This window comes from Aulonocara sp. 'chitande type north' Nkhata Bay, linkage group LG16, assembly GCF_057382095.1.
Source record: "Aulonocara sp. 'chitande type north' Nkhata Bay isolate Kocher_YH1m ecotype deep benthic linkage group LG16, A_spYH_male_GT1.1, whole genome shotgun sequence".
In the NCBI taxonomy this organism is placed as follows: domain Eukaryota; kingdom Metazoa; phylum Chordata; class Actinopteri; order Cichliformes; family Cichlidae; genus Aulonocara; species Aulonocara sp. 'chitande type north' Nkhata Bay.
In genome coordinates, this window is record NC_141359.1 from 19,951,880 (window position 1) to 19,977,456 (window position 25,577).

At 39.5% G+C, this 25,577-nt stretch overlaps 5 protein-coding genes across 10 annotated transcripts; 3 read left to right on the top strand and 2 right to left on the bottom strand.

Annotated features, from left to right (window-relative positions):
* Positions 1 to 622: 622 nt before the first annotated feature.
* Positions 623 to 5,467, top strand: LOC147311354 (four and a half LIM domains protein 2). The gene is made up of 6 exons (XM_086265946.1): positions 623 to 731; positions 2,864 to 3,039; positions 3,119 to 3,293; positions 4,074 to 4,243; positions 4,394 to 4,580; positions 4,671 to 5,467. The coding sequence occupies exons 2-6, from the start codon at positions 2,884 to 2,886 to the stop codon at positions 4,820 to 4,822; spliced, it is 840 nt and encodes a 279-aa protein (XP_086122072.1). The 5' UTR covers positions 623 to 731; positions 2,864 to 2,883; the 3' UTR covers positions 4,823 to 5,467.
* Positions 5,468 to 6,472: 1,005 nt separating this feature from the next.
* On the bottom strand, positions 6,473 to 10,145 carry tslig2 (tRNA splicing ligase complex subunit 2). Of its 2 annotated transcripts, XM_086265948.1 has the most exons (5): positions 9,975 to 10,145; positions 9,631 to 9,794; positions 8,810 to 9,059; positions 8,521 to 8,618; positions 6,473 to 8,210 (listed from the first exon to the last, which is right to left on the bottom strand). In XM_086265948.1, the coding sequence occupies exons 1-4, from the start codon at positions 10,128 to 10,130 to the stop codon at positions 8,562 to 8,564; spliced, it is 627 nt and encodes a 208-aa protein (XP_086122074.1). In that variant the 5' UTR covers positions 10,131 to 10,145; the 3' UTR covers positions 6,473 to 8,210; positions 8,521 to 8,561. The 2 variants fall into 2 exon arrangements, with proteins under 2 accessions (XP_086122074.1, XP_086122073.1); XM_086265947.1 differs by having other exon boundaries at positions 6,475 to 8,618.
* A 712-nt stretch (positions 10,146 to 10,857) lies between these two features.
* On the bottom strand, positions 10,858 to 14,449 carry gpr45 (G protein-coupled receptor 45). Of its 5 annotated transcripts, XM_086267563.1 has the most exons (3): positions 13,185 to 14,449; positions 12,995 to 13,067; positions 10,858 to 12,739 (listed from the first exon to the last, which is right to left on the bottom strand). In XM_086267563.1, exon 3 carries the CDS (start codon positions 12,639 to 12,641, stop codon positions 11,481 to 11,483), a length of 1,161 nt encoding a protein of 386 aa, XP_086123689.1. In that variant the 5' UTR covers positions 12,642 to 12,739; positions 12,995 to 13,067; positions 13,185 to 14,449; the 3' UTR covers positions 10,858 to 11,480. The 5 variants fall into 5 exon arrangements, with proteins under 5 accessions (XP_086123689.1, XP_086123692.1, XP_086123688.1 ...); XM_086267566.1 differs by lacking the exon at positions 12,995 to 13,067 and having other exon boundaries at positions 14,210 to 14,449; XM_086267562.1 differs by having other exon boundaries at positions 10,858 to 13,346; positions 14,210 to 14,449.
* Positions 14,450 to 15,838: 1,389 nt separating this feature from the next.
* Positions 15,839 to 19,902, top strand: LOC147311357 (uncharacterized). Its single transcript, XM_086267036.1, has 6 exons — positions 15,839 to 15,943; positions 16,522 to 16,625; positions 16,817 to 16,919; positions 17,426 to 17,478; positions 19,178 to 19,270; positions 19,403 to 19,902. The coding sequence occupies exons 2-6, from the start codon at positions 16,569 to 16,571 to the stop codon at positions 19,715 to 19,717; spliced, it is 621 nt and encodes a 206-aa protein (XP_086123162.1). The 5' UTR covers positions 15,839 to 15,943; positions 16,522 to 16,568; the 3' UTR covers positions 19,718 to 19,902.
* Positions 19,903 to 22,450: 2,548 nt separating this feature from the next.
* On the top strand, positions 22,451 to 25,528 carry LOC147311358 (uncharacterized). Its single transcript, XM_086267630.1, has 5 exons — positions 22,451 to 22,517; positions 22,854 to 23,767; positions 23,907 to 23,941; positions 24,482 to 24,804; positions 24,882 to 25,528. Exons 2-4 carry the CDS (start codon positions 22,959 to 22,961, stop codon positions 24,802 to 24,804), a joined length of 1,167 nt encoding a protein of 388 aa, XP_086123756.1. The 5' UTR covers positions 22,451 to 22,517; positions 22,854 to 22,958; the 3' UTR covers positions 24,882 to 25,528.
* Positions 25,529 to 25,577: the final 49 nt, after the last annotated feature.

The following is a 25,577-nucleotide window of genomic DNA, read 5'->3' on the forward strand; positions in this document are numbered from 1 at the left end:
CTGTCATTAGCAAGTCTGGATATTGTAGCCAACAAATGGGAGGGCTGGGAATGAATGTGGAGTCCCCCTGTGAGGGGAAATATGGGGAGGCAGGAACAGATGAGACATTTGAGTAGCAACAAATCTCACAGGACAAAAATCTTGAACATTTGACTCTTGGCATCTTTTCTATCATATATAGAAGGCTGCAGGAATATTGTGTCATTACTCAATAGTATGCATATGCATTAGAGTGCAATGTTGTGGTAATGATGGATAACTGCGACAGAAAGAAAACAAACAATAGCAAGGAAAGATGAATAACTCTCTCCAAGGAGTGGAAAAGGGAGGAATGATATGATACGACTGTTCTGGGGAGAAGCAAAAATAATGAAAGAAGAGAGTGAAGCACGAGTGAATGAACACGTGAATCACACGGAGAGGATGTGAGCGAGTGAACAACTTCTGAGTGACCTTAAAAGGCCACATGGTTGAGCTGGGGACAAAATGAGCGAGTGAAATGGGGCCTCGGGTTTATCTCTGTGAAGCTCTGCTGTATTTATAGATCATCTCAAAAAAGAATCCCTGCCCCCTTGTAACCCCCCTCCCCCCACATCTATCATCCCTCCCCCATTTTCAATTAGCCCCTGATGGGTGGAGTAAAGCAATCAGGAGTAAGTACAGCTCACCCAGAGCCTGCTCCTTCAGTCTGCCACAGACTCCACACAGGCACACACTCCTCAGACAGGAAGGTAAGAACCAACTCTGTTCAACTGCTCCACTCTCCATGTATTCACTTGTCCATTCTTCCGCCTATCCATTCTCCTCACTGGTTTTCATTCACCATGTCTTCCATTCTCCACCACACTGGCATCCTCCTATCTGCCTCCCCACCCACCTTCTCGTGTTCTCCCTTCTTCCACCTGCAGAGCATTGTCACTATTTAACTACCTCTTCCATCACCTCACTTTCCTTTCGGCCTGTTTCATGCAGACTGGATTCCTTATTTAGTAAAAAGCTCTTCCTTAAATCATCCAGTGATGGGTAGGCTAGTTATCTTGAACCTTTTCTGCTCCCTTCTCTTCAAAACGTAAACCTAACTTTACTACTATAAAACCAGCCACTTCCTAATAACTTCTGTTGCTTTTTATGGCTTTACAGTATTTTGGTGTTTTTAGATCACACTTTTTCTAAACTGTACAAAAACTGTGCTCTCTCTCATAGAAATACAAATGATTGATGCGGGGTTCAGATTTTTTAATTGGGTTTGCCTGAAGGGGGATCAGCAAATCAGATTAGATCAAGTTAAGATCAATTAATGTTTAATTCTGTGTAACACTTAGAAGGTTGCTATGTGACTGAAAAGGATATCCTTCAGGACTGTTAGGTCAGGAGAGTAGAACACTAAAGTGGGCTAGCATCTGTAAAGATGAGTAAAAGGCTGCGATTTTAAGCTTTTCTGCATCTTTTTTGGCGTTATGATGCGATCGCACAATTCCTTTTTGCAGTTTCACTCTAACTAAACGTTCTTAGACCTAAATATAAATGTTCCAGTGCATGCAGATAATGCCATACATGCAGAGATCTTATTAAAATACTGTAAAATAAGCAGTTCTCTACAAGGCACCATGTTTAAACACAAGAACCTTTTAATAGTTCACTTTTCTGTAAACTGTCTGTAGCTCAGGTTGACTCCCAGATGGGGAGCATCAAAGAGACCCCAGAAGCTGGGAAACAGCTGCATGGCATGTCTGAATGGCTGGAGCTTTTATTTGCGGCAGTTCAGATTAGCCTTTTTTTATTTTTAGGAGTCAGATAAATCCTTATATAAGCTAGGTGAGTCATGGTGGGAGTGATAAACAATGAGGGAATGTGGGAGGGCGCTGAGAATGCTTAGAGCAGAAAGGACGGGCAGATTAAACGTCTCAGCTTCAGCAAGATAAAAGAAACTAACCTTTTGAGTGTGGGGAGCATCGCAAATCACTCACGGACCACTTAGGTGGGAATCTACGGTGATCAAATATAGATCACAGGGAAGAACAATAAGATTATAGGGATGACAGCAGAGAGCAGCTCAATTCAAACCAGAAATATGAATTTAAGCTTGGGGTTTCTGGAGGGGATTTTTGCAGGGTTTTTTTGTCTTGATCTGCTTTATTTGGTGAGAGCTTGGGTAGTATTTAATTCTGTCTTGGAGAATGGAACTTCATCAACCCTTTTTTTTTTGCCCTGCATCTTCTCTTTTACCCACAAAGAAATACTCAAATAAATCGCTTATGTTATCCTCGTTAAACCAAGAGTAGCGATATAGGCACAGGTGGGATAGCCAAGAGCTCAACAGGCAGACCACAAACAGCTGCAGATTGTGAACAGTCATTATTACGAGTGTCGTTTAAACCCACTTATGCACGGACGCGCACACACAGTGACAAGGGATACTGTGATCTGGCGCTGACAGCTGGAGGTGAGGTGATAAATGGGTCGGCGTATAGTGGCGTAGTGTGTGTTGGTATGCAACGGGGTAAAAGTTGACTGTCTCTAAGCAGGACTGATAGGAGTTATTTATATCCGCCTCATCGCTCACCTTCTCATCTGTCACAAAATGAAGGACGTCTGAGAGATGGGAGAGGAAGATGAAAGAGGGAAATGCATGGAAAACTCCCCAACTTGTAACGTGACAGGTCTACTAATGCGTCCTAGAAAACGCCATTAGTTTGAAGTTTGATTTCTAAGAAATGGCTCTCTGATGATTGCCAGCATCGCTCCAAGGATTAATTGGAGCAGGGAAGCAAAATGGCAAAAGTTTCTATGGTACTTAATATAAGCGTTCATATCCTGTATACATAATATTACCCTTAGGCTCTTTTGCTTCTTTCTCTCTCAGCTGAGCAGTGCTAGGTCAAAATGACAGAACGCTACGACTGCCACTACTGCAAAGAGTCCCTGTTTGGGAAGAAGTATGTTCTGCGAGAAGAAAATCCCTACTGTGTGAAATGTTATGAAAGCCTGTACTCCAACACCTGTGAGGAGTGCAAGAAGCCTATTGGCTGTAACACCAGGGTAAGAGATATAAAATGAAGAAATGCATAGATACAAGAACAAGTAGAGAACAAGAACAAGAGTACTGCTCTTTCTGCAGGATCTTTCCTACAAGGACCGTCACTGGCATGAGGAATGCTTTAAGTGCTTCCAGTGCAAGCGCTCCCTGGTGGACAAGCCCTTCTCTACCAAGGACGAGCAGCTCCTTTGCACCGAGTGCTACTCCAACGAGTATTCCTCCAAGTGCCATGAGTGCAAGAAAACCATCATGCCAGGTAGGAAGAAAACTGAAATAGATCAGCAGAGTAGCTAGAAAAATTAAAACCTTAATTTGTCACTCAATTTTAAATTGGATCATTGCATAAATAAAAAGTCTTCTGTCTCACTATATAGACTGGTTGGTGCAGATTATATTATATGAAAGTTGTAATGAGAATAAAATCCACTATTGTAGGCTGAGTTATAGCTGACTTTCTATGCTGGAAAAACAGAGCTGTAGCCCGGAGGGTGGGAAAGCACCTCAGAGGTCTGAAGGTTGCCTGTTCAGTTCAGGATCTCTGCAAAGATAAGGATAATGGGGAGTAACTTAACTAAAGCTAAAATTGAATTAAACCAAGTAATAGAACTAGATTGAGAAGTTTGAAACAGTACTGATATTGTTTGTGTTATTTTCCCAGTGGATGAACAAGAAGGTTTCCTCTTTTTTCATTTGATTAGCTGGGCACGATACATGCCCATTAGTCCTGTTTGCCCACATTGCTGTAGTACAGTTATAATAATATAGGGTATAAACACATTAATTTTGTCAGTACATTTACAGAAACCTGCTTTCTTTTCACTTTAATAGGTACAAATAAAGTAACAACTAATTACTAAGTATTTGTAACTTATTCCTATACACTTCAACCTGAGCAGTGATTGGTATGGAGCGACATGTGGCACATACTATAGAATAAAACCATACCTTGTTGGGCCTTTGGAGTACTAGAACATGTATACTATGTTGACCCAAAATTGAATTTAATCATTAGTTGTAAACTTACTATTTTCTGAAGGCTCCAGGAAGATGGAGCACAAGGGGAACAGCTGGCACGAGACCTGTTTCACCTGCAAGCGATGCCAGCAGCCTATTGGCACCAAGAGCTTCATCCCCAAGGACAACCAGAACTTCTGTGTGCCCTGCTATGAGAAGCAGTTTGCCATGCATTGTGTGCACTGCAAGAAGGTAGCACATCCACTGCTACATACAATGATATCGAGTAAAATGTACTTTCAAAGTAGCTCTCTATTTTCAGTCTCCATTTTCACACTACATGTTATTGTTGCATGTGTAACAGCACTAAAGTGTGGCAGTAACCCAGTTCCCTCTAAATAGCCCATCACCACTGGCGGGGTGACCTACCGTGACCAGCCCTGGCACAAGGACTGCTTCCTTTGCACTAGCTGCAAGCAGCAGCTGTCTGGACAGAGGTTTACCTCCAGAGACGACTTTGCCTACTGCCTCAACTGCTTCTGCAACCTTTATGCTAAGAAGTGTGCCTCGTGCACCACCCCCATTAGCGGTAATCTTTAATCACTGGGTCAACTGAATCTAATAAGGCTCATTTATAACAGGTTTGTCAGATGTATTGACTTCAATTTGATATTCTTAGGTCTTGGGGGCAGCAAGTATATCTCCTTTGAGGAGCGTCAGTGGCACAATGACTGCTTCAACTGTAAGAAGTGCTCCGTGTCCCTGGTCGGCCGTGGATTTCTCACCGAACGCGACGATATCCTGTGCCCAGAGTGCGGCAAAGACATCTAATTCAGCCCGAGTGATGACCGTTACATCTGACGGGATGACCACGTTATGATCAGGGAACGATGCAGAGTTGATAAATTCTATTTGAGCACAGTGCATGACATCTATAACATCGTTACTACAAAGCAATACTATGAATGTACATGAAATACAAGCTACTAACAGTGTTCTTTGAGATAAGAGAGTTCATTTAAGTTAAATGTTCACTATTTGAGGAAAGAAAAAGTAATTACTAATCAATAAATGTAGGCATGAATCTGCTGTATTGTGCTCATGAAGAGAAAATGTTTCCAAGTAGATACTGAAGTAAGGATTCTGAGGAAAATCTACAATTTTACTGCACACTATCAGCTTAATAATAGTAATTACTGCTTTGTGCATGTAATTAGAGTTTTTGTGACGTTTAACCACTTAAATATTAAAAATGCATATTTATTCATATAAAGGAATAAATATGAATACATTGCATGAAAGATGAAAAATATAAATAAATAAATTCTGCATGAAATAAGATGATTTCAGGATTTCTAAACAAAACACAAAAACAAAACAAAAAAATCAAAAGAGATTAAAAATGGCAAAGTCAAAATGTTTTTATTGGTAACTTACAAAAAGAAAAGATTAAAAATGTTCTAGAAAAGCACTACAGATTGCTCGGTGGAAGATTTTTATCGTTTCATTCAGTTTTACTCTAATGTCCAGTTGAACACCATGTCAAACATGACACATAAAGCCCGTAAAATTTCTTACATAATTAAATCAATGAACATCCTTTTTTTTTTAATTTTATATAATTCATTTTTTTATGACACTTTTGTACAAACACTGATTCAAAGCACATTTTCCGGTGTGTTTTAATGAACTCCGCATCAGTAACTGCAAAGTCAATTCTCCTTTTCTCCAGTAAATAGGCTTCAAAAGTTCTGCATTCTTGGTTTTGCCCAAGCTCGTTTTATGTGTCTGAATTATTAAAAACTGGTATTCAATTGCAACCCAGTTTCTGAAAAGTTGGAAAACTGTAAAATGTTAATACAATTTGCAAGACATATCAACGATTGAAAAACAGGTTGTTGTGTTTTTAAGTGGTATGTTTAACACTGTGTTGCTCATCACAGGTAAGTGTTTGGAAAATGAGGAGGTAAATTCTTGTAGTTCTCAAAGTCTTGCTTGGGTTGAGATTTCAGGGCTTCTTTGGTCAGATTTTTGGATGTTTTTCCTACTAAGCTACACTGTTGGCTTAGCAATGTTGGCTAAAATACGCAAGAGGTCTGCACAGAAAAGTCTTCTGGGTGTAAGTATGTGATGCTGTATTGTTTAGCATTATTGATGCCTTTACAGATGTTGCTCAGTCTATGTTCACTAACGTAAGCCTATGCCAGCACAGTTGCTGCCTTTGCTCTTGGTGTCAGTAAGCCAGGCCGTCCCCCTACCACACGATTTTCAAATACCTTATGACTGCAAATTTACATTTTTCTTGTCACAGGAGAGCATTTCATTTCACTTTAATCCATTGTTTCTTACTTGTTTTTTTTTTTTTTTAACTTTGCATAGTGTTGTTTAACTTGTATTTTTGGTTTAAATAATTTGTGTTAATTTGTTCATAAAGAGAAGATTATCCTTAGATAAAAAAAAAACAAAAAACAAAACCCCCAATTCCAAAAAATATAAAAACAGACTGAAACGATTTGCAAATTTTATGAAATTTAATTAAACCATAATTTATTCACAATGAAACATAGAAAACATCAAATGTTTAAACTGAGACATTCTATTATTTCATAAAAAATACTTGCTTAATTCAAATTTAATGGCAGCGACATGTGATGGGGCAACAAATGGCTGGAAAAATAGCTCATACTAAAAAATACAACTGGAACTAGTTTGCAGCTAATTAGGTTAATTGGTAACAGATCGTGACATGAGCTGATATTAAAAAAAGGAGCATCTTAGAGAGGCAGAACTTCTCAGAAGTAAAGCTGTGCACAGGTTCACCACTCTGCAAAGAATTGTGTTCACAATTGTTGCATCAATCTATTTTAGAGTAATGGTCTTAAATGTAAAATTGAGAAGAGTTTCTCGTTATCTCAGTACATAATATCAGCAGAATATTCAGAGAATCTCTGTGCACACCAATAAGGTGAAAACTCAGTATTGGATGCCTGTGATCTTCGCACCCTCAGGCAGCACTGCACTGAAAACAGGCAGGATTCTGTCACAGATCACTGCACAAGCTCAGGAAGACTTCCAGAAATCACTGTCTGTGAACACAGTTCACTGTGGCATCCACAAGTGCAGGTTAAGGCTTAAAAAAAAGACAAAAAAGAAGCTATATGTCAAAATGATCCAGAGACACAGCTGTTATCTCTGTGCCAAGGCTCATTTATAACTGCCAAGACAAAGTGGAAACTGTTCTCCAGTCAGACGAGCTGAAATTTGAATTTCTGGGGGCGGAAAACATGGATGCTATATCATCTGGATTAAAGAGGAGAGGGACCATCCAGCTTCATCCATGTGCTCAAAAGTCTGCATTTTTGATGTTATGAAAACAAGAACAGAAAATGTGGCACATCATAAAACGAAAAACACAACAAAGATGATCCAAGACTGTTGAACAGCTAGAATCTTCGATCAGACACGAACAGGACAAGTCCGCTCCCAAAAAGTCCAGCAGCTGGTCTCCTCAGTTTCCAGATGTTTACGGACTGCTGTTAAAAGAAGAGGTGATGCTACACAGTGGTAAATGTGGCCCTGCCCCAACTTTTTGAGATGTGTTAAGGCCATCAAATTCATAATGACTTTATTTTCTTCTTAAAATGCCACGCTGCCAGGTCAAACATGTGATATGTTTTCTATATGTTGTTGTGAATAAAATATGGGTTTATGAGATTTTCAAATCATCACATTCTGTTTTTATTTACATTTTTGCACAACATCCCAAAATGTTTGGAACAGTATTTACAAAAGTGGTCCTTTTGAAAGACTCAGCCTCTCTGCGATGCTCTTTTTATGAACAAGTAATTACTGGTCTACTAACAATAAAGTTCAATATTGTTTTTATTTATCCCATCGTTATGTGCAGCATATGTAAAATCTCACACCAGAGTGACATTTCAAAATCCTGGAAAACGTATGTAGTGCTCGACAAATGCAAATCTCAGTTGAATTCATAACAGAAATGATAAAAATCACTGATCACACAACTTCTAAAATGTGATGCTCACCATGATCTGTCTATATTCATTTACAATACACCGAAGAAAAAGATCTGTTTCATAACATGTCTGCATTCCCTCTTGCTTACTTCCATTGTTATCACGTTATAAGATCCTTTAGCATCCAGTTGAACACACAGCCATCGAAGCCATCATTCATCACCCCGGGGCCTTTTAACCTAAACCAGCAACAGAATAAAAAGAGCAATAATTCACCTCACTCATTTTGGATGGGACTTAATGCAAGTTGCTGATTAATGCTGGTAAGGGCACTTGAGGTTTTGGAAAACATCAAGGAAGCTCGTGACTTCATCCCGGTTTGTAAGCTCTTATAACTGAATGGCAACAGTTAAGCAGCTTTGACCCACAGCTTGAAGGGTTTCCACCTCTTTCTGTGGATAAATGAGTTGGGAAAATTGTGATGGGACACCTAAGGTAGTGGACAACCACAGGTTACGGACAGGGAAAGGAGTGGTCTGTCTGCCGGACCTTGAGGTCCCATCAGGTCTGTATGAAAAAGAGGCCAAAGATCAGGGCCAAGTCACACGCTGGATCTTGTTCTTCACTTCCGGAGACTTCAGTGCCCCCTAAAACGATGGAGGATAAAACATAAACAGGCATTATGAACTGCATATTTTTCTTTTTTTAAGAATAAAATGATTTTTTTTATTATAAATGTCCTTACAGATTCTTTAGAATATCTCCAAACACACAAACAATATGAACACTTGTGGATTACTTTCTTTGTGCATGAATAACTGAGGAGAGAAGTTCCTACCGACGTATTTTCTTCTAGTTTGAGGTTTTTTGTGTCACTGCTGCGCTGACTGGATTGAGAGGAAGATGTGTTGCCTGAGAGTTTGCGGATGGGGTTGGAAAGATTTGCTGCTGGTGGAGGTTTTAACCTGTCGTTGCTTCCTATTGACACTATACTTCCCTCTGGTTTCTTCACTTTCAGTGGGCCAGAGTGAGAGGAGCTCCCATCGTACACAATCAGAGGCCTCTTTCTACTGTGGTCACTGCTGGAGCTGAAAAACCATATGAATCAGTTTCTGAAATGCATTAATCTTATTTTAACATTACATTACATTACAGGCTACAGTTTTCTTTTGTTTTGCCACATTTACACCTGGACTGTGTCTGTATGTGTTTTCCAGATACTGATATATAGTCCATGGATGAAAGATATTGTTTCTGTTTTACAAACTTTTGAATATGTTGTTTTACATGCATTTTATTCCTATACCTTGCTGAAAGACTTCCAACCAGGACAGAAACTGTTAAAGCTTAAAAAAGTGCACCAACATCATATCAAAACCAATGATATAAGAATGGGATGTCACTTAAGTTCATATATGTGTGAAGCCAGATGAGCAAGTACTTTTAGCAATATAGTGCATCTGTCCTGGGGCCTTTCACAGAGTTGTTACGTCTGTTGACTGATCAGTGAAATTACAGTAATAACACATTCGTTTCGCCTTTCATGGAACTCGGCAAATTATTTGGTCCAAATTCTAACATCATAGTCAAATTATCTATATGCAGACAGCCTAAAACTGCACATGAAAGTACTAAATGTCTGAAGCTGTGGACCCATACTTGTCTGACCGGTGAGCTACCGGCGTTTGCTTCCCTCGGCTCTTCTCCATCCTCCGTCCCCAGCGGGTGTTGGGTAAAGTCCTCTGCGGCAGAGGGATGATATGCCGCAGGTAGAGCTCTGTGAGCTGGTCCCTGCTCCCACAGTCTCTGGTACTCACGTTTTTCTGATTCAGAGAAAAATATCTCCACTTTAAAAATCACAAGCAGCGCCTTGAGTTGAGTGTACTTAAACAGTAACCAGAGAGGTGTCCTGCTTGTTAGCTTACATGCTAACATTTCCGCATTCTTCATTTATTCTCGCATCAAATCACATTTCTAGAGTTCCTTTTAAAACACCGACTTACCTCATTTAAAACTAGCCTCATAAAGTCCTGAGACAACAACTCAGGGTGAAGCAAGAGATCCGCATCCGAAGTACCAGCAGCCTTTCCATTTTGCCCCGTGGAAGTCGCCATGTTTGCCTTTCTTCTTCGCTGTTGGAGGTATACGACAGTTTGCATCCTTGAGCTTACAGGAATATTACTGCCTCCTACTGGCTTTAGACACTTAAAACCGTTTACATATTTGGTATGTATTTTTTAATAATGGTTATTTTCCTCTATAATTTTATTTCATTTCAGTTAGTTTTATTATTTTCAAAAGTCTATATCTCTTTTTTTTTATTTTAGTTAACTTTTTTTTTTTCATATCTAGTTTTAGTCTAGTGTTAGTTAACAATAATAACCTTGATGAGCATCATTATTTTTTGGGTTTGTTTGGTTCTGTTTTTGTTTTTGGCTCATTTGGATCTTATTTTTAATTCTTGGATGAAAATACTTTTTTTGCATTTCATAATCCTAAAGCATGCTCTGGTAGGTTGAGATCAGTTGACTGACTTGAAGAATATCCTATTTCTTTGCCATGGGAAACATTTGAATTGCAGTATGCTTTGGTTCATTATGCATTTGATCTGTATGATAAGTTTTGCAGCAGAGAGTATAGTTCTGTTTACTTCACAATTAATCCTGCTACCTCCATCAGCAGTCAAGCTGAAAGTCTGCACTTGACTTGCGTAATCCACTGGGGTGGTACACAGGGATGACATAAAAAAACTATACCACTGTCGTGGCCCTTTACAAATAATGCCCTTGTGCAGGGCTTGCTCTTTTAATGCAATGAGCTTACTCGTTCTACATGTTTTATCGTTAGAGAGGAAGAGAGTCAAAGAAACTTTAATCCAAAACTATATTTATTTACATATCTTATGTGACATGATAATGCAGTTAACACTCATTCCTCTATAACAGAAACATTAAGAGTCATGAACCAGCTGACAGAGGGCTGTGTTTCTACACAAATTTCATCAAACACTTTTTAACAGTGGTCTGACTTTCATCTGAGAACATCACCAAACATCAATACTGTAATTTGTTTTTGTTTTTCTGAATCTTAGCACATAACTGACAACATAATTATTATCAACGGTACAGCTTCAGACTAATGAAACAACAAAATGACAGCTCAGGGACAGCACAGGAAACAGAAAAATAAAGCAAAAATGGAAGATATAAAAATGTTTTTTTAAATGTCAGTATGTTTCAGAAGCTTGCGTGGCCATGAAGCTGAATGAACACTTTGACTTTATTTATTAAAACAGCAGACAAATGATTGTCACCACCAGATCAGTTCAGTTGTCAGCAATTGTGATTTTCACATGACCTTCCCCAAAAGGAGGGAGTCATGGGACTGTAAATGCTCCAGTTTCAATAAAGTTAAAACCAATTTGTTCTTGTGTAAAGGGAACTTCAGTAACATCCCATAGCTTATCAAAAAGTTAAAAACATTAGACTGCATTGGGTTTCCTCCCTGTGTCACACAGCTGACTGCGTCTCACTGCAAACATAGATATTGCTGGGCCTCACTCTTCTGTGGCTCCTGCCCGGCACTCTGGGACACAGTCTGCAGCTTTTCGGAATGAACTCCTGACAGGCCTCCCTGAACTTCCTGATCCTCCAGCAGTAGATGACGGGGTTGAAGACCGTCTTCAGGTAGCTGAGCCACAGAGCGCCTATGCTGATGGGGTAGAAGACTGAGCTGTAGTAGAACTGCCGGCTGAACACGGCCAGCAGGCTGACGATGGTGTGAGGGAGCCAGCACACTGAGAAACCAACAAAGAGGATGAGGATGGTGGTGAAGGCTCGGGTTTTGAAGCTCATGTCCACCTTGACCTGAGGCGGCCGCTGCAGTCCGGTAAGTCTCATTTTGCTGACTTGGTTTAGGGCTGGCAGACAGGAATGCTCGGTGGTGTGGTTGTGGATGCGCAGGGTGTTGCGGCGCACCGTGTTGAGGATGCACATGTAAGAGTACAGCATGACAGTAAATGGCACAAAGAAAACCGCTACAGCCAACAGGACTGTGTATCCACGGTCTGCCAGGGACTCGCTGTATCCCAGCACGCACTGCGGTGCCCAGGCGCCCCCGATACCTGCCGCGCCCGCCCTCCACCCAACCACTGACGGCAATGACACACACAGGCTCAGCACCCAAGAACCTGCGATCAACAGTTTAGCTCTGTGCGGGGTCAGTTTGTCCTGCCGCTGCACAATGATCAGGAAACGGTCCACGCTGATAATGAGGAGGATGGACACCCCCTCCAGGACGAACAGCCAGTACAGCATGATGGAGGCGCGGCAGAAACCGCTCCCAAAGCTCCAGTCTGCAGTGGCCACGGTGACTGCAGTGAAGGGCATGCAGAGCAGAGAGAGCATGATGTCTGAAAAGGCCAGAGTGGCAAGCAGGAGATTGATAGCAGAACGCATGGCAGGTTTCTGGTAAACAATCAGACACACGATCGCATTGCCGAGGAAACCGATAGTAATCATGAAGATCATTATGGCTGCCAGGGTCACACGCAGAGTGACTGATATGAGAGGAGTCGTAGCTTCTGATGGGAGGCTTTCTGACGTTTCCTCTACGCTGTTCGGGTCCATGCAGTTACACTCCTCCATGAAGCTTTCATTACAAAAAGCCATAGTAGCGATTATTCAGGGATAAAAGGTGAACATTTCTGGCTATGCCTGTGGTTCAGAAGTAAAGCTGTCCTCCAGCAGTTGAGATTCCATGGGACTACCTGTGATTAAAAAAAGACAAAAAAAAAATTCACATAAGGCATTTGTGAATAAAAAAGAAAAACAGTCAAACACTCAGAAATTTTAATGGATGGTCTCTTTAGAAGCTGTGATAAATGTGCCCAAAAACAATAGAAAAAAAGGGAGTCTAATAACTGATCTATTAGTCAGTGAGAACTGTAAACATGAAATAGTGAGAGGAGGAATGACGTCCACTAAATGTGATCAACCCAGAAACACACCACACTAAGACTTACAGCCAAACGGGACAGAGATGTGTCGTTCACCGTCCTCACTGAGGTTGATGATTAACAGCCAAGCTGCTTCACACTTGAATAGAAATACACACATTTACACATCACCCAGGGTGTAGTCAATTGTCAGCTTAGCAGAATCTCGCTCTTGGTTAATGCTACAGATGGTGACACATTTGTGATGTAACAGAACCTTCTTCAAGAGGGCCGGAGTTTTAACTTCCTGCTGCCGATTGAGGGACCAGAGTGTAGAGATTTAGAGTTAAGGCTGTTTTGAGGTCACTATGGCATTCACGTCCCCCATGCAGCCCTCCAGTCTGGACAGGTTTCTAGCACCTGGGCCTAAGGGTCCCTCCTGTAACACATCAAAATTGTAAATATGCTGCATATTTGATAAAATAACCTAAAATAAAAGAGGAGCCACGTGATTTCAGATCAATGGCCCCATCCAGACAGGAAAAGTGAAAATGTGCCTTTTTAGTGACTGTAGCTACATTCTGGCACACGCACAAACACACAAGTCATGGCATAGTGTTGCCGGCTGTTGCCACGGCAACAAGGTCAGCGGCTCCATGGCAACAAGCAGCCCTTATTCTCATCTCTTGTACAAGAGTCTATGACAAAATATTTTCTGGATCACATGATTCGCCGAAAGACTTTTTTTTTTCCCAAGACGCAACCTCACAGTCAGAGAAGACTCCCTGACCGCTCGCCTCTGTCTTAAAACCAGATCACAGCTGTTTGGTGTCAGCAGTGAACAAACAAATCAGCCTGTTTACTAAGACAATAACAATTTCAATCCTTCACTTGTGCTGAATACCAGTGATCTTAATTATGCTGCTGAGCTGGCTGCTAGCTGCAGATCTGCAGGGTGGCCTAATCTTAAGGCATCTAATACTCTAAAAACTCTTATTATGTACATGTGATTTACAGCTGCTCTGATCATAGCTGATATTTACTGGTTTACACCATGCCATCATCTCCATGTGCTGATTCTCCCTTTCTTCATTTCTTTCTTTTTTTCTTGTCATGGCTCCTGCACCGACCCTGTACAGCCTGTTCTTGCCTTAACATGTAACAGCTTTCACACACTGGCCCGTCGCAACAGTCTAAATGTTGCATATATTAAACGCCAAGACACAACGCCCTGTTTTTCTCTGCGCACTGCCTTACACAATGAACCATAAATGAACATCTGCAGGTGCTGACGGGACTTACCTTGACTATTACCGGGTTGTGTACTCGTCTCTCGTCGAGCCAGTCAGTTCGGTGACGGTCTCTCTCCTCCGGTGCCTGCTGAGTTCTTCCAAAAATATCCCACTTTGAACATTTCACTGCCGTATCGATCCCCACCGTGCCGCCTGCGGATGATGCTGACGCCAGAGGAGCAGGTGGTCTCACATTTAAAGGAGCAATGTGTCAAAATTGACCATCCTTATCATCCTAATCCTTATTATTGTTACGATTAGCACGGTCAACTGTAGGTATAGTGTGAATCGAGCAGTTGCTGATGTGCCGAATCTCCGAAAGAAATGAACGAATTTTTTTTTTTTTAACTCACGACGGTAATAGTTATTTATTGGCTTCCAAGATTTACATTAGTATGACATACATTAATGTTCAAAAGTATCGATCTACACCTGTTCATCTTTGGATTTCGGTGTTATCAGTCCCAGTGCCACAGTCAGGCCCTGAGCCATGCAGTTTGCCTTTATAAATATTTGTGAAAGAATGGGTCGTTTTGAAAAGCTCACTGCTATAACAGGAAAGTGCCTTTACAAAATTTCCAACCCTCTTAGATATTCCACAATCAACTGTGAGTGATATTACTGCAAAGTGGAAGCTTCTCAGTCACAAAGTGGCAGACCATAGAGTTGGTGCTGAGGGCAGAGCGTGTAAAAATAGCCAGGGTTACTGAAGAAATTCTAAACCTCCACTGCATTAACATAAGCACAGAAACTGAGTGATGGGAGCTTCATGCATGGCCTGTAGGTGTAATGTGTGGGTGGCCCAGTACATTTGATTGCATGTACCAATATATTATATATATTAGTTTTAGGCATGATAAATGTTACCAGCCACGAGCATAGGCTATTTGCAGCATTTTAGTTTTAACGGGCATTTTATTTTCTGTTCCTAAACCCATGCAGTCAGCAAAATGATAAGTTATTAATCCCTTACAAAATGTGTAAAACTATACAATAAATGAAAGTAAAGTAAATTAATTTAAATATCTGGAAATTCGTGGAATAAAAAAATTATTTAGTTTAACCCTGTTTTTTTCCAGGCTTTGTGATCCCCCATGCAGCCTATTCACCTCCGTTCTTAACCTGTTCAGTTCAGTTCATTCCAGTTTTATTTATTTAGCATTAATTCACGACAACAGTCACCTCAAGATGCTTTGTATTTTTAGGATAAACGGTCTTTAATGTTTGAAAGAAAACCACAAAAATAAGATGATTCCTATGAGCAAGCAGTTGCCAACAGTGGGACGGAAAAACTCCCTTTTACCAGGAAGAAACTTCCAGTCGGAAGAACCAGATTCAGGCAGAGGAAGGATGAGGTGAGAGAGAAGAGAGCATCGAGAGCTCGAGAGACAGCACAAAAGGCACTCTAAGAAATGACACACTGATGTTGGTAGCATTATGTAAATGTTTTATGTTAAAACTAATGCCACCAATTGATTTTTAACTTTAAACACAAGTATGTTGTTTTGAATTTAATTAACAACATAATATTTCAATACAACAAAATGCAGTAAATTAAATCCAACGTAAAAAGTTCATTTAAAATGAAGAACACTTTAATTTAAAGAGGATTGTCCTAATAGGCTCTCCATACTTCTGAGTTTGCACATATGCAGTGTGGAAGTTTGATCATCGCCATTTTCAACTGAGACTTGCATATGCTTAGTATCCTGGATAGAATCCATCGCCATCTGAGGATTATTTGGTAAGTACAACAATTTAAGGATGACAAATTTGATTAATGTATACTAACTGATAAACATCTGACACTTTCGGGAATACTTTTGCTTTTTTCTTTTTTAAACAAATGACGCCTGGTAAATTTTTTAACACTCTAGCTTGTATACCTCTCTCACGTGTTAGAAGTATGAAGACATTTAACAAATATTGTTGAACCTGCTTCGGTGTAATTTTCCAAAAATCTTTTGCGATTCCTGTTAAGGTGAGACTTGCCTACTGAGACCTACAGTTTTAAAATTACTCCCAACATCTACCGCACCTGCTCCCTGACATCAGTAATGACCACCGGGAGCGCCAGCGATCCTGTAGTTTGGAGAATGAAATGAATGTATAGTGTATTTTAGAAATGTGCATCAATTAAGTTGCTACATTGTTTGAAAGAATTCGACTCCATGTTGATTTCTGGTTTAGTGTCAAACGCAGGGATTTAAGCGATTAACAGTTTGATTTGTAAAGTATAAGACATGCGTTCATCTGTTGTCATTGAAGTGCAGAATAATGTGTAATACTGTTATATATAATGCATTTAACTCCTTGTATCAGTTTCCATTGGCTATCATCGCTACCGAAGACAGGAAATCATCAAAGACATGCCATTCATTGCAGAGGTCAAAAACAGATGGCCTGCCCTGTTTTCAGAGACTGAGGTAACTCTTACTAACTTTGTTATTGCAAGTCATTTTCATAAGAACTTGTATTTGAAGAAGAACAAAGTACTATAAATTGTTAATTTTAAAAGATACAAAATGTTTGACTGAAAGTTGTAGCATTCTTGCATGTGGCCTCTAATAAAATTAATAGAGAATACTCTCTAGTTGTAATTTTTAATATGTTTCAGGTTATTGCAGAGTTCGCCCGCATCACCATCGTCCCTTTGTTGTCAACTTTCATGGCCAAGCTGGACCACTACGCTGACCACCTTCTTAGTGTTCAAAGAGAAGGTGTCATGGTTCTCAAGATCTGGAGAGGTCGTGGTGTGTGTATTGTTTGTCTTAACCTCTCCCACCAGGGCGGAACTGGACCTTGGTTCCCCGCCTCTGAACCCACCCTGAACACACACCTGTGGCTCATTCACACTGATCCTGGCAGACTACTTAAGATGGCAAGAGAGGCTGCTTCCTCGCTGGATCGTCACATTACCAAGTGCCTTCTAGACTCCGTGCCCGTCTTCCCTGCCGTCTGGATTTCTGTGGATGTGTGTGAGTGAGCGTGAGCTTCTTAGTGTGGACATTTTTGAGTTACGGATCGAGTGGAAGAAGAGCGTGTGTGTACCCCCGTCTTGGACCTTCCCTTCGGACCCCGCCCTACTCCCTGGAGCCCCGCGTTATCTGTTCCACTGTATATATGTATATATTCTCACTTGATGTCACATTTCAAATAAAACCTCACCCTCTCTCTAAACTTCAGAGTCCTGCGAGTGAGTCCTCTGCCTACTAATCTGTGACAGAAGGGGGAACAGCTAAACGCAATATCAACTTAATCATGACAGCCATGGATGGGGTATGTATTTTAGTTGACCTTGATTGAGCTCTGAAATTATTTGAATGCTTCTTCAACTTCTGTGTCTGTCATTAATCAGATTTTTTTTTCAACTGAATATGTGTATATTTGAATATTTTGTAGATACATGTGAATCAGTGACATGCAGTCAAGTGAGGCACCTTAATGAGAAGTAAAATACTAACAAAAGAGAAATTCAATTTGTACATTAGATTTTAAATTTGCTTTCTGTGTGATTTCAATATTTTTATGGTCAAAATTGCTGTCATTACGGATTTTCTGTTCAAATACAAGGTAAAACGCTGAGAGGAGGCAATGATGATGCTGTGTCTCACCGCGGACACACACATGCGCAATCCCACTGCTGTTTCTCTAAATCGCCAACGTACATGTTTGATTACACATGTAATACAGATGATGACTTGATGCAGACCTAATTTATTTGACGAATGTGTGTTACATGTTTAATGTTATTGGTCATAAATGTGCTGCAAAAATGCATGGAGTGAGGCTGATGGAGGGCAGTGCTGAACCCTAAAGGCAACATGTATAAAAGGTACACGTATATGGATTCACAGTGTAATCACATTACACTGAGAGCGCCATTGACACAGTGGATAAAGCAGCGCACTTGGGGAACATCAGTAAATTTCACAAAGGACAAATCGACACCAAATCAGTCCTAAGCAATGAGACGCACCAATTTTATTTCAATGCATCTCCTATTTATAAATTAATAAATTGATGTAAAATGAATGATTTTTCTATAATTGTTTCCAGGTCATTTGACCAATTTATTTACTAAACACAAAAAATGAGACACACCAAACCTAAATAAATTTTAATGCATCTTCTGTAGGGCTGGGCACTTATTGCATCGCTTATCAATATTGTGATAACACACGTCCTATGTGATTAAAATGATAGACTACTTTCAAACCTCTAAAAAAATATATGATAATTTAGTTGAGACTATTACTTCCATTAATGTCAAACTTATCATCAATTCAACAAGATAAATAACTGCTGGTTTGCCTAAATAGCACATTTGCTAAATTTAATTTGCAGTATTTGTATTTGTGAGGCTGCATTGATAGATTTATAGGCAAAAATACTATTATGATCTTTTATTGTAACTCTTATTGTTAAGAAGCTTGGAAAGAAAAGCGTCTGGATTTCTTTAAGTTGCTTGAAGACGTTTCATCTCTCATCCGAGAAGCTTCTTCACTGAAGAAGCTTCACTTTTCTTTCCAAGCGCCTTAGACTACAATGACCTGGATGACTGAGAACCTTCACAGACTTATTGTTATCGCAAAAAATACCACAAAATGTCATGATAGGATTTTAAGTCCATATTGCCCAGTTCTAATCTTCTTTTTAATTTTAATATTTTTAGGGGCACAATTATTAAATATATTGTTGAACAATCTAGAATTGATTAAAGCAAAAATGAAAGCTTTCACGTAATGTCAAAATTGAAAAGCTTTGATTTTTGGGTTCATATATTTGTTTATCTGACTCAGAGGAGTCAGTTCCTTACCAATCATGAACCTCACTGCACGTCACTGATGTGAGTTATGAAACATTGCTTAATCACTTATCTGGATTATGTGTTAATATTTTTGACTTTGTTTTGTAAAGAGGTTGAAAGGAACCAAAATAGGAAACTTCTCTCATATTGAGTTCTTATTTCCACCAGAATCCCAGCGTTGATGTTCGACGGGAATGCGTTCTAAAAACTATCTGTGTCTACTTAAATGAAAAGCCAGACAACCTGTTCAAGGAATTCTTGGTAAGTTAAAAAAGGAAAACGATCAGTTATTGTCCTTTTTTTAATTTGGGGTTGGAAATGGAAGGTGGACTTACTTGTCCATATGTATATGTATGCAATTAACTTATCCTTTTCTTTTCTTTTTATTTTAAGGATGTGGATCTTGGAGCAAGCAGAGAAACGGAGCAGCTGACTTTGGGAGTCTATGTTGTCAAACATGAAGGAGCAAACTCTGTAGATACACCTGAGGACATTGGTGTCATCATAGAAGGATGCACTGTGCTGCAAGCTCTTAGTGATGTGGCAAAGGGTTGTGGCCTCCTGCTTGGACTAATCTACAGTCTAAATCTGAGCTACCCAAAGCACCTGAAATACACATTTGAATTTCTTCAGAAGGTGCTGATGGAGTTGGATGGGAACAACCTATCCATGAAGGTGCAGGTTCTGAAAAACAAACTGCTTGAGTGAAACAGCCTGCACTGAACTATAGAGGACACTGAACTTTAAGGTTCTCGAACCCTTCTCCTTGCACTTCATAAACTGTTCAGTTTGAATTGCCACAAGAACTTCTGCAAGGCCTTTCACTTTTCTGCATTCTTTGTTCTTGAACCTTTACCAACATCCAACTACACTGAAAAAGGCTGCTCCTAACTTTGGACTTCAGTTTAAGTTTTGAAGCAATGGTTATTTTTCTAAATATGGAAAAAATGACACGAAAGTCATTTCTACCTGCTGTTTGCAGGGCTGTATTGCGGGCTTTTCATTGTAGCCCACACTGTTAGCCTTTGCAGTAATTTCCATAGCTTAGTACTGCAAAATCAACAGTAAAAAACTCTAAAGGATGTTAGCAGTTTAATATTGTAATTTGCATGTAATTGTGGGAAAATTCCATGAGATTACATTATTTTTACGGTAACTCACCGTACTCATGGAAACAGCTGTAAAATACAGCAAATGTAGCAATTGGTGATGTTACTGAGATTATACTATTACACCATCTGGATTTCTGTTGTTTTCTACTGTAGATCTAAGAGTAATTACTTAAATCCTCATTCAGAGTGTATTACTATAAAATGTGATTCACTGTGAAAGTAGCATAACATATAAACTACAATATACAGCATGATTTTTAACTTAAGGAGTAAGTTGCAGCCACACTAAAATTTAATTCCTTGAACTGAATGGAACCTCATATATTAATAAATGTATTTGTTTATTCAAACAATGTGAAACATTATTAATACTGTAAGGTTAGTATTGTGATAGAGTCGAGTATATTTAATTATACTCTTGTAGACATTATGACATTATGCTAGTACATTTATGGTGAACAAAAAGTACATCTAAAAGTTAATTTCAAGAATACTGTTATGTACTAAAACGGGGGCCAATATAATCCCAAGAAGCATTATTAGTATACATACTAGGTAAGGTATACTTGGGAAATATAATTGAAGTATACTTATTTTTTGTATGGCCAGCAACAAAAACTAATGGCTACATTTGGAGTAATGTTTAAAAATGACTTCATTTAGCAGGGTGTTCCTTTTTTCTCTTCTTATTCTTTCTTATACTGGACCTTCATTTGTTTTGTATAAGGTGGTACTTTTTAAGACACCTCTGCCTAACTACAGTGAACTAACCTAATAATATGCTCTGGTCGTCATTTTACTCAAGTTAAGGTGTCACATCCATGAAACTTACACCACTAACCAGCATCAGTACTACAACTTCACTCTCAAAATTAATAAATTCTGGGACAAGCAGAAACTGTATTTTTAGCGGTGCATTTTGTGGCAGGCCAGACTGCTATTAAATGCACTCTCCTAAAGAAATAATTCCTTTGTAGCACCACTTCGTCTTGGTTCAGAAGAGATGTCCTGGATATACGTGATAATGTAACACGGGTGTTTATGTTTGTTCATGTTTAGCGCGTTGGGTTGTTTTTTTTTTTAAAGCGATTGTTACGTTTTTAAAGCTTTGTAATGCGACAGGCGCGATAGCCGACACCACACCTTCACCTGACGTACAACGTGACGTATGACGCACACGTCGGGTATTCACTTTCAAAACAACAATGGGGATAGAAAATATTGCTCGAGTGGTTAATGCTCCTTTCGCTGGTTGCCAACCACCATTAAATAACAACAAGAAGAAACTATTGATCTGCTTCTCAAGTTTTGCACGTTTAAGCCGCAATTCAGACTCAAACAAAGCTGCAAAGCAGGAGAACAACATGACCATCAACTATTGATGAATAGACCGTTAACATGTGCAACTTAGAAGTAGTCAGAGGTAACTGGATGTTCAATCGGGTTAAATGCAAGGTTGATTGGATTATATCTGAAGATCGTATGCTATTCGTGATAACTCTGCTAGACTCCAAATTGATCGTCCATGCGGGAGTATCTCAAAATTAAATGAAACCACTTAACACTTTTTCCCTAAAATGGACTGACATGGGACACATTAAAGTTGGATTGACACCAGCTAATCAGTCTGAAGGTAAGTGTTTTTTTCACTATTCGAGAGAAGTCAGAAATGCGTTCTTAGTACTGTTTGTTTTGACTTTCAAGCTACCAGGATATTTTCATTCAAATGCTAAGACAAAATGTCAATATCTATGAATGTGGAGACTCAAAAGACTAGTTAGGTAATAGTTGCCGATGGATTTATGAGACTTGATAGAAACTTGGTCGTTTGCAACAGGTGAATCGGTGAACTACCGAGGTTGCGCCCAAATGCTTAAAGCTGTTAGTTGGTCAGTGTTTTCAGGTGTGCTTGTACTACCTGTACGGTGCGGAGTGCTGACTAAGTCATGTTAAACCCATTAAAGAGTCGAGCTCAAATATCTTTTCATTTTTGTGCACTCCTCTCTTGTCTCTCATTTTCTGTTTATTGAAGCCTTTTGTGAATGATTTTGATCGTGTAAAAACTGGGAATTGGTCCCTATTGACAATACTCTTACTTTTTGCATTGCATATGTCATTTAGGAAAGATAATTGGTCACTGAACTTTTTGCAACTATGTGTATTTCTAAATTTTGTGGCTTCAGTGCATGCAAATATATATTGTTCAGTTTGCATGTTAAAAGCCACAAACATGTAGCTAACTATTGGCTTTCTTGTGGAACTGAAACTGTCCTGCCACTTTCAGAACATTTTCTGCCTTCATTCACATATGCCTAGGAATCACAGAACAAAAAGGGAGACCACTAAGGAGGAGTTTTATAAGTTCACTGGTGACCTCGGCTGTCAAGTTCCTGGATGTGGGTATGCTGCAAAAAACTTCACAGCTCTTTGTGCCCCTCTCAGATTTCATATCAAAGATGGGGGGGAAAGTATTATGTCCATTTGAAGGTTGCTCGAAAACACAAGTAGACAGTTCAGCAGTCAAGGCAACAAGAAATTGGGGGATTTGCCATAATACAAGGACAGGACACAGTTAATCTATTAGAAGACAGTTGACTTTGTGTCATTTAAAAATGCAGGCTAAAATGCTCTTGCCAACCAGCACTATACAGAGCATCATAGAGGAATTTCAGCATCTTTGCAGCTGTAACAAAAGTAGACACTGAATCTAACACCATCTCTCTTTTTTTTAGATGGCAGACCAATGACACCATTACTCTGGAGCTTGGGAATGATTTCCACTCCAACTGTCGCATGCAATCACAAGAGGAGACAGAGGTCATCCAGAGGACAGAAGTATGGTTAGAATTGTTGTGGAGGCCATGCAAGTTAACTGCAGAAACCCTAAACGTGCATCTTGTGAAGAGGTTGCTAAGATCATTGTAAACAGATACCCTCAAACATTTGCAGATTTTACTGAAAAGGGAGAAAGACTGGGTTGTGGACATTATTCACTACTAAGAAGCATCAAATCTACAGTTGAACATGTTAATCGAGATAATACAACACATAGACTTCGTCAAACAAAGAGAACCAGGAATGAGGAAGACTGCAGTCCCAACAGTAATGCAACCTCACATAAAAAAGTTAGATGCCTTGTGGATAGCTATGGCTGTATAAATTGGCAGCCAGTTGAACTTCCTGAGGGGGAAACGTCAGCTTCTTTAGAGGAAAAGAAACACATCTTGTTAACAATTTTTAATTCAGAAGGACCTGGAGCTGTGGAGAGACTTGATGTGGATGACTTCATGTGCCTCACATATATTTCTCAGCAGCAGCTTATCAACAGTTGTCCCTCACTTTCAGTAGCTGAAATTCAGGAGCAGTGGCCATTCTTGTTTACTCAGAAAGGTCTTTCGAACCACTTTTACAAACTCACAGGCATCGATATCAGTGAGCGCTTAGGTCAGGCCCTCCTAACCAAAGGCAGAAGGATTGTTAACTATTTCTCCACCCAGAAGCTCAAATGGAACCTTGGTATAAGGACACTCATCCAGCAGATAGAAAGTGAGGGAGTTTTGACCAACAACAAGGTTGGCACAGCAGCCATACTTCTCATGATGAAGTATTACAAGGAAGATGAAGACTCCCTCTTTGTCTTGCAGATGTAAGCTTTTTTCATACAGCTCTATGTTTAATGCTGTTGCTTGCTGTCCTGTTATATTTTTTTTATTTGTTACATAAAATGTCTTGGTCCTTTTTCTGGCAGGAAACATCTACCAGGATGTCCCTGGTATAGCAGAGAGCAACCTGCCCATCACCCCAAGGCTGATTATGCTTGGTAAGAAGTCATTCATGAAATAGAGCTGATTAGACCATATTAAAATTTCTGTTTGGCACAGGAGCTTTTCGTGGACACAGGTATCCAGTCTCTGTATTGTTAGCTCAAATTTCTGTAATTTCCTTTATAAACCAAGGTTGTTGGACATGTGTCTCAGTGAATCCAGCAAAGTAACATTATCAAATTTCACATTACATATTACTGATCAACGTAGTAGTCTAGCTACACCAACAGCAGAAATACTGAAGTCAATACTGTAAAGTTTAACAGCAGCACAAACTATGAACTCCAAAATAACCATACAGTTGATTCATCTCTGGTAATTTAACTGGGCTGACTCTTTGTTAGGTGTGTTTAATGTGCAGAATAATTCCCAATTATGTACAATTATAATATGTTAAAACGGACTTATGTACATAAAGCCATTAATAATTAACAGTACGTAGCTATTTGCTTTATGACTATCTAGACAGTGTGAAGAAGTGAAGTATTGAAATTATTTTATGTTGCATAATGACAATATGTTGCCATACATTTAAGGACAAAGTTCAATGACCGCCACCTGCTGGATGGTGAGTGCAGAGGGGCGTGTAATTGTTGAGCTGGACAAAGAGAACACCTTTGCTGATGCAATGTCAGTCTTCTTTGGTTCATTCTATGTATTGAACCGGGAATACCAGGAGTCAGCGTGTGCAAGGTTTTTTGTAAGGATAAACCCTGAAGAGGGAACAAAATGTACCTCCAAGGTTGGGACAAGCAGAAGGACTGGGACCACTGTGAAGCGAAAGGTTGTTCACATTAACCCTCATGTCACTACTTTCCTCCAATTGCTTACTGAATTTGAGTGGAGAACTTCAAATTAGGTAACTGTTTTTGCCATTTTTAGTGAATTTCTTGTATAATTTAAGTGACCAATGTGTTGTTACCTGTGTCTCCACAGATGATCCATGGCCCATGCTTTCTGGACATTTACACAAGACGAACAACAATGAAGACAAGCTCTCTTGCCATCTTGCAAGACGCTGTCTCTGTCCAATAGGTTTTTTGAGTGCAATAGTTTTGATTTTTTTTTCCTTCTTTTACCCGTTTGTTAAAAATTATTTCAGCTACTTACACTTTAATTGTCACATGTATTGGCTCACCCTACAAATCAATGAACTCAGTCCACAAAGCAAGATCAGGGTTCAGTGCAGGTCAGTCAAGTTCCTTCACAGCACACACGCTCATCCATGTCCTTGTGGACCTGGCTTTGTGCATTGATTTGGTGGTGTGAGCCAGTATTTTGGACAAAGTGTATATAAAGGCAGAAGTGTGGGGCTTGATATTATATTCATTACAATTCAGTTTATTTGTATGGTGCCAACAAAATGAATGCCACGGCACTTCACACTGTAGGTTTAAGACCCTACAAAATATAACTAAGAAAACCCAACACTTGAGCATATGTTGTCTGCCATGATATGGATATGACATAATATTGTTATTGTTTGTACAACCATCTGAGAAAATAATGGATTATATGGTTTAGTAAAAACAAGTGCTTCCTCAATGAAAATGTTTTCAGTTTTTGATTTTGGAAATGTGTATTTCAGCAGGGAAAAATCAGTGATAATAAATAAAGTGGTGTAAAGCACAT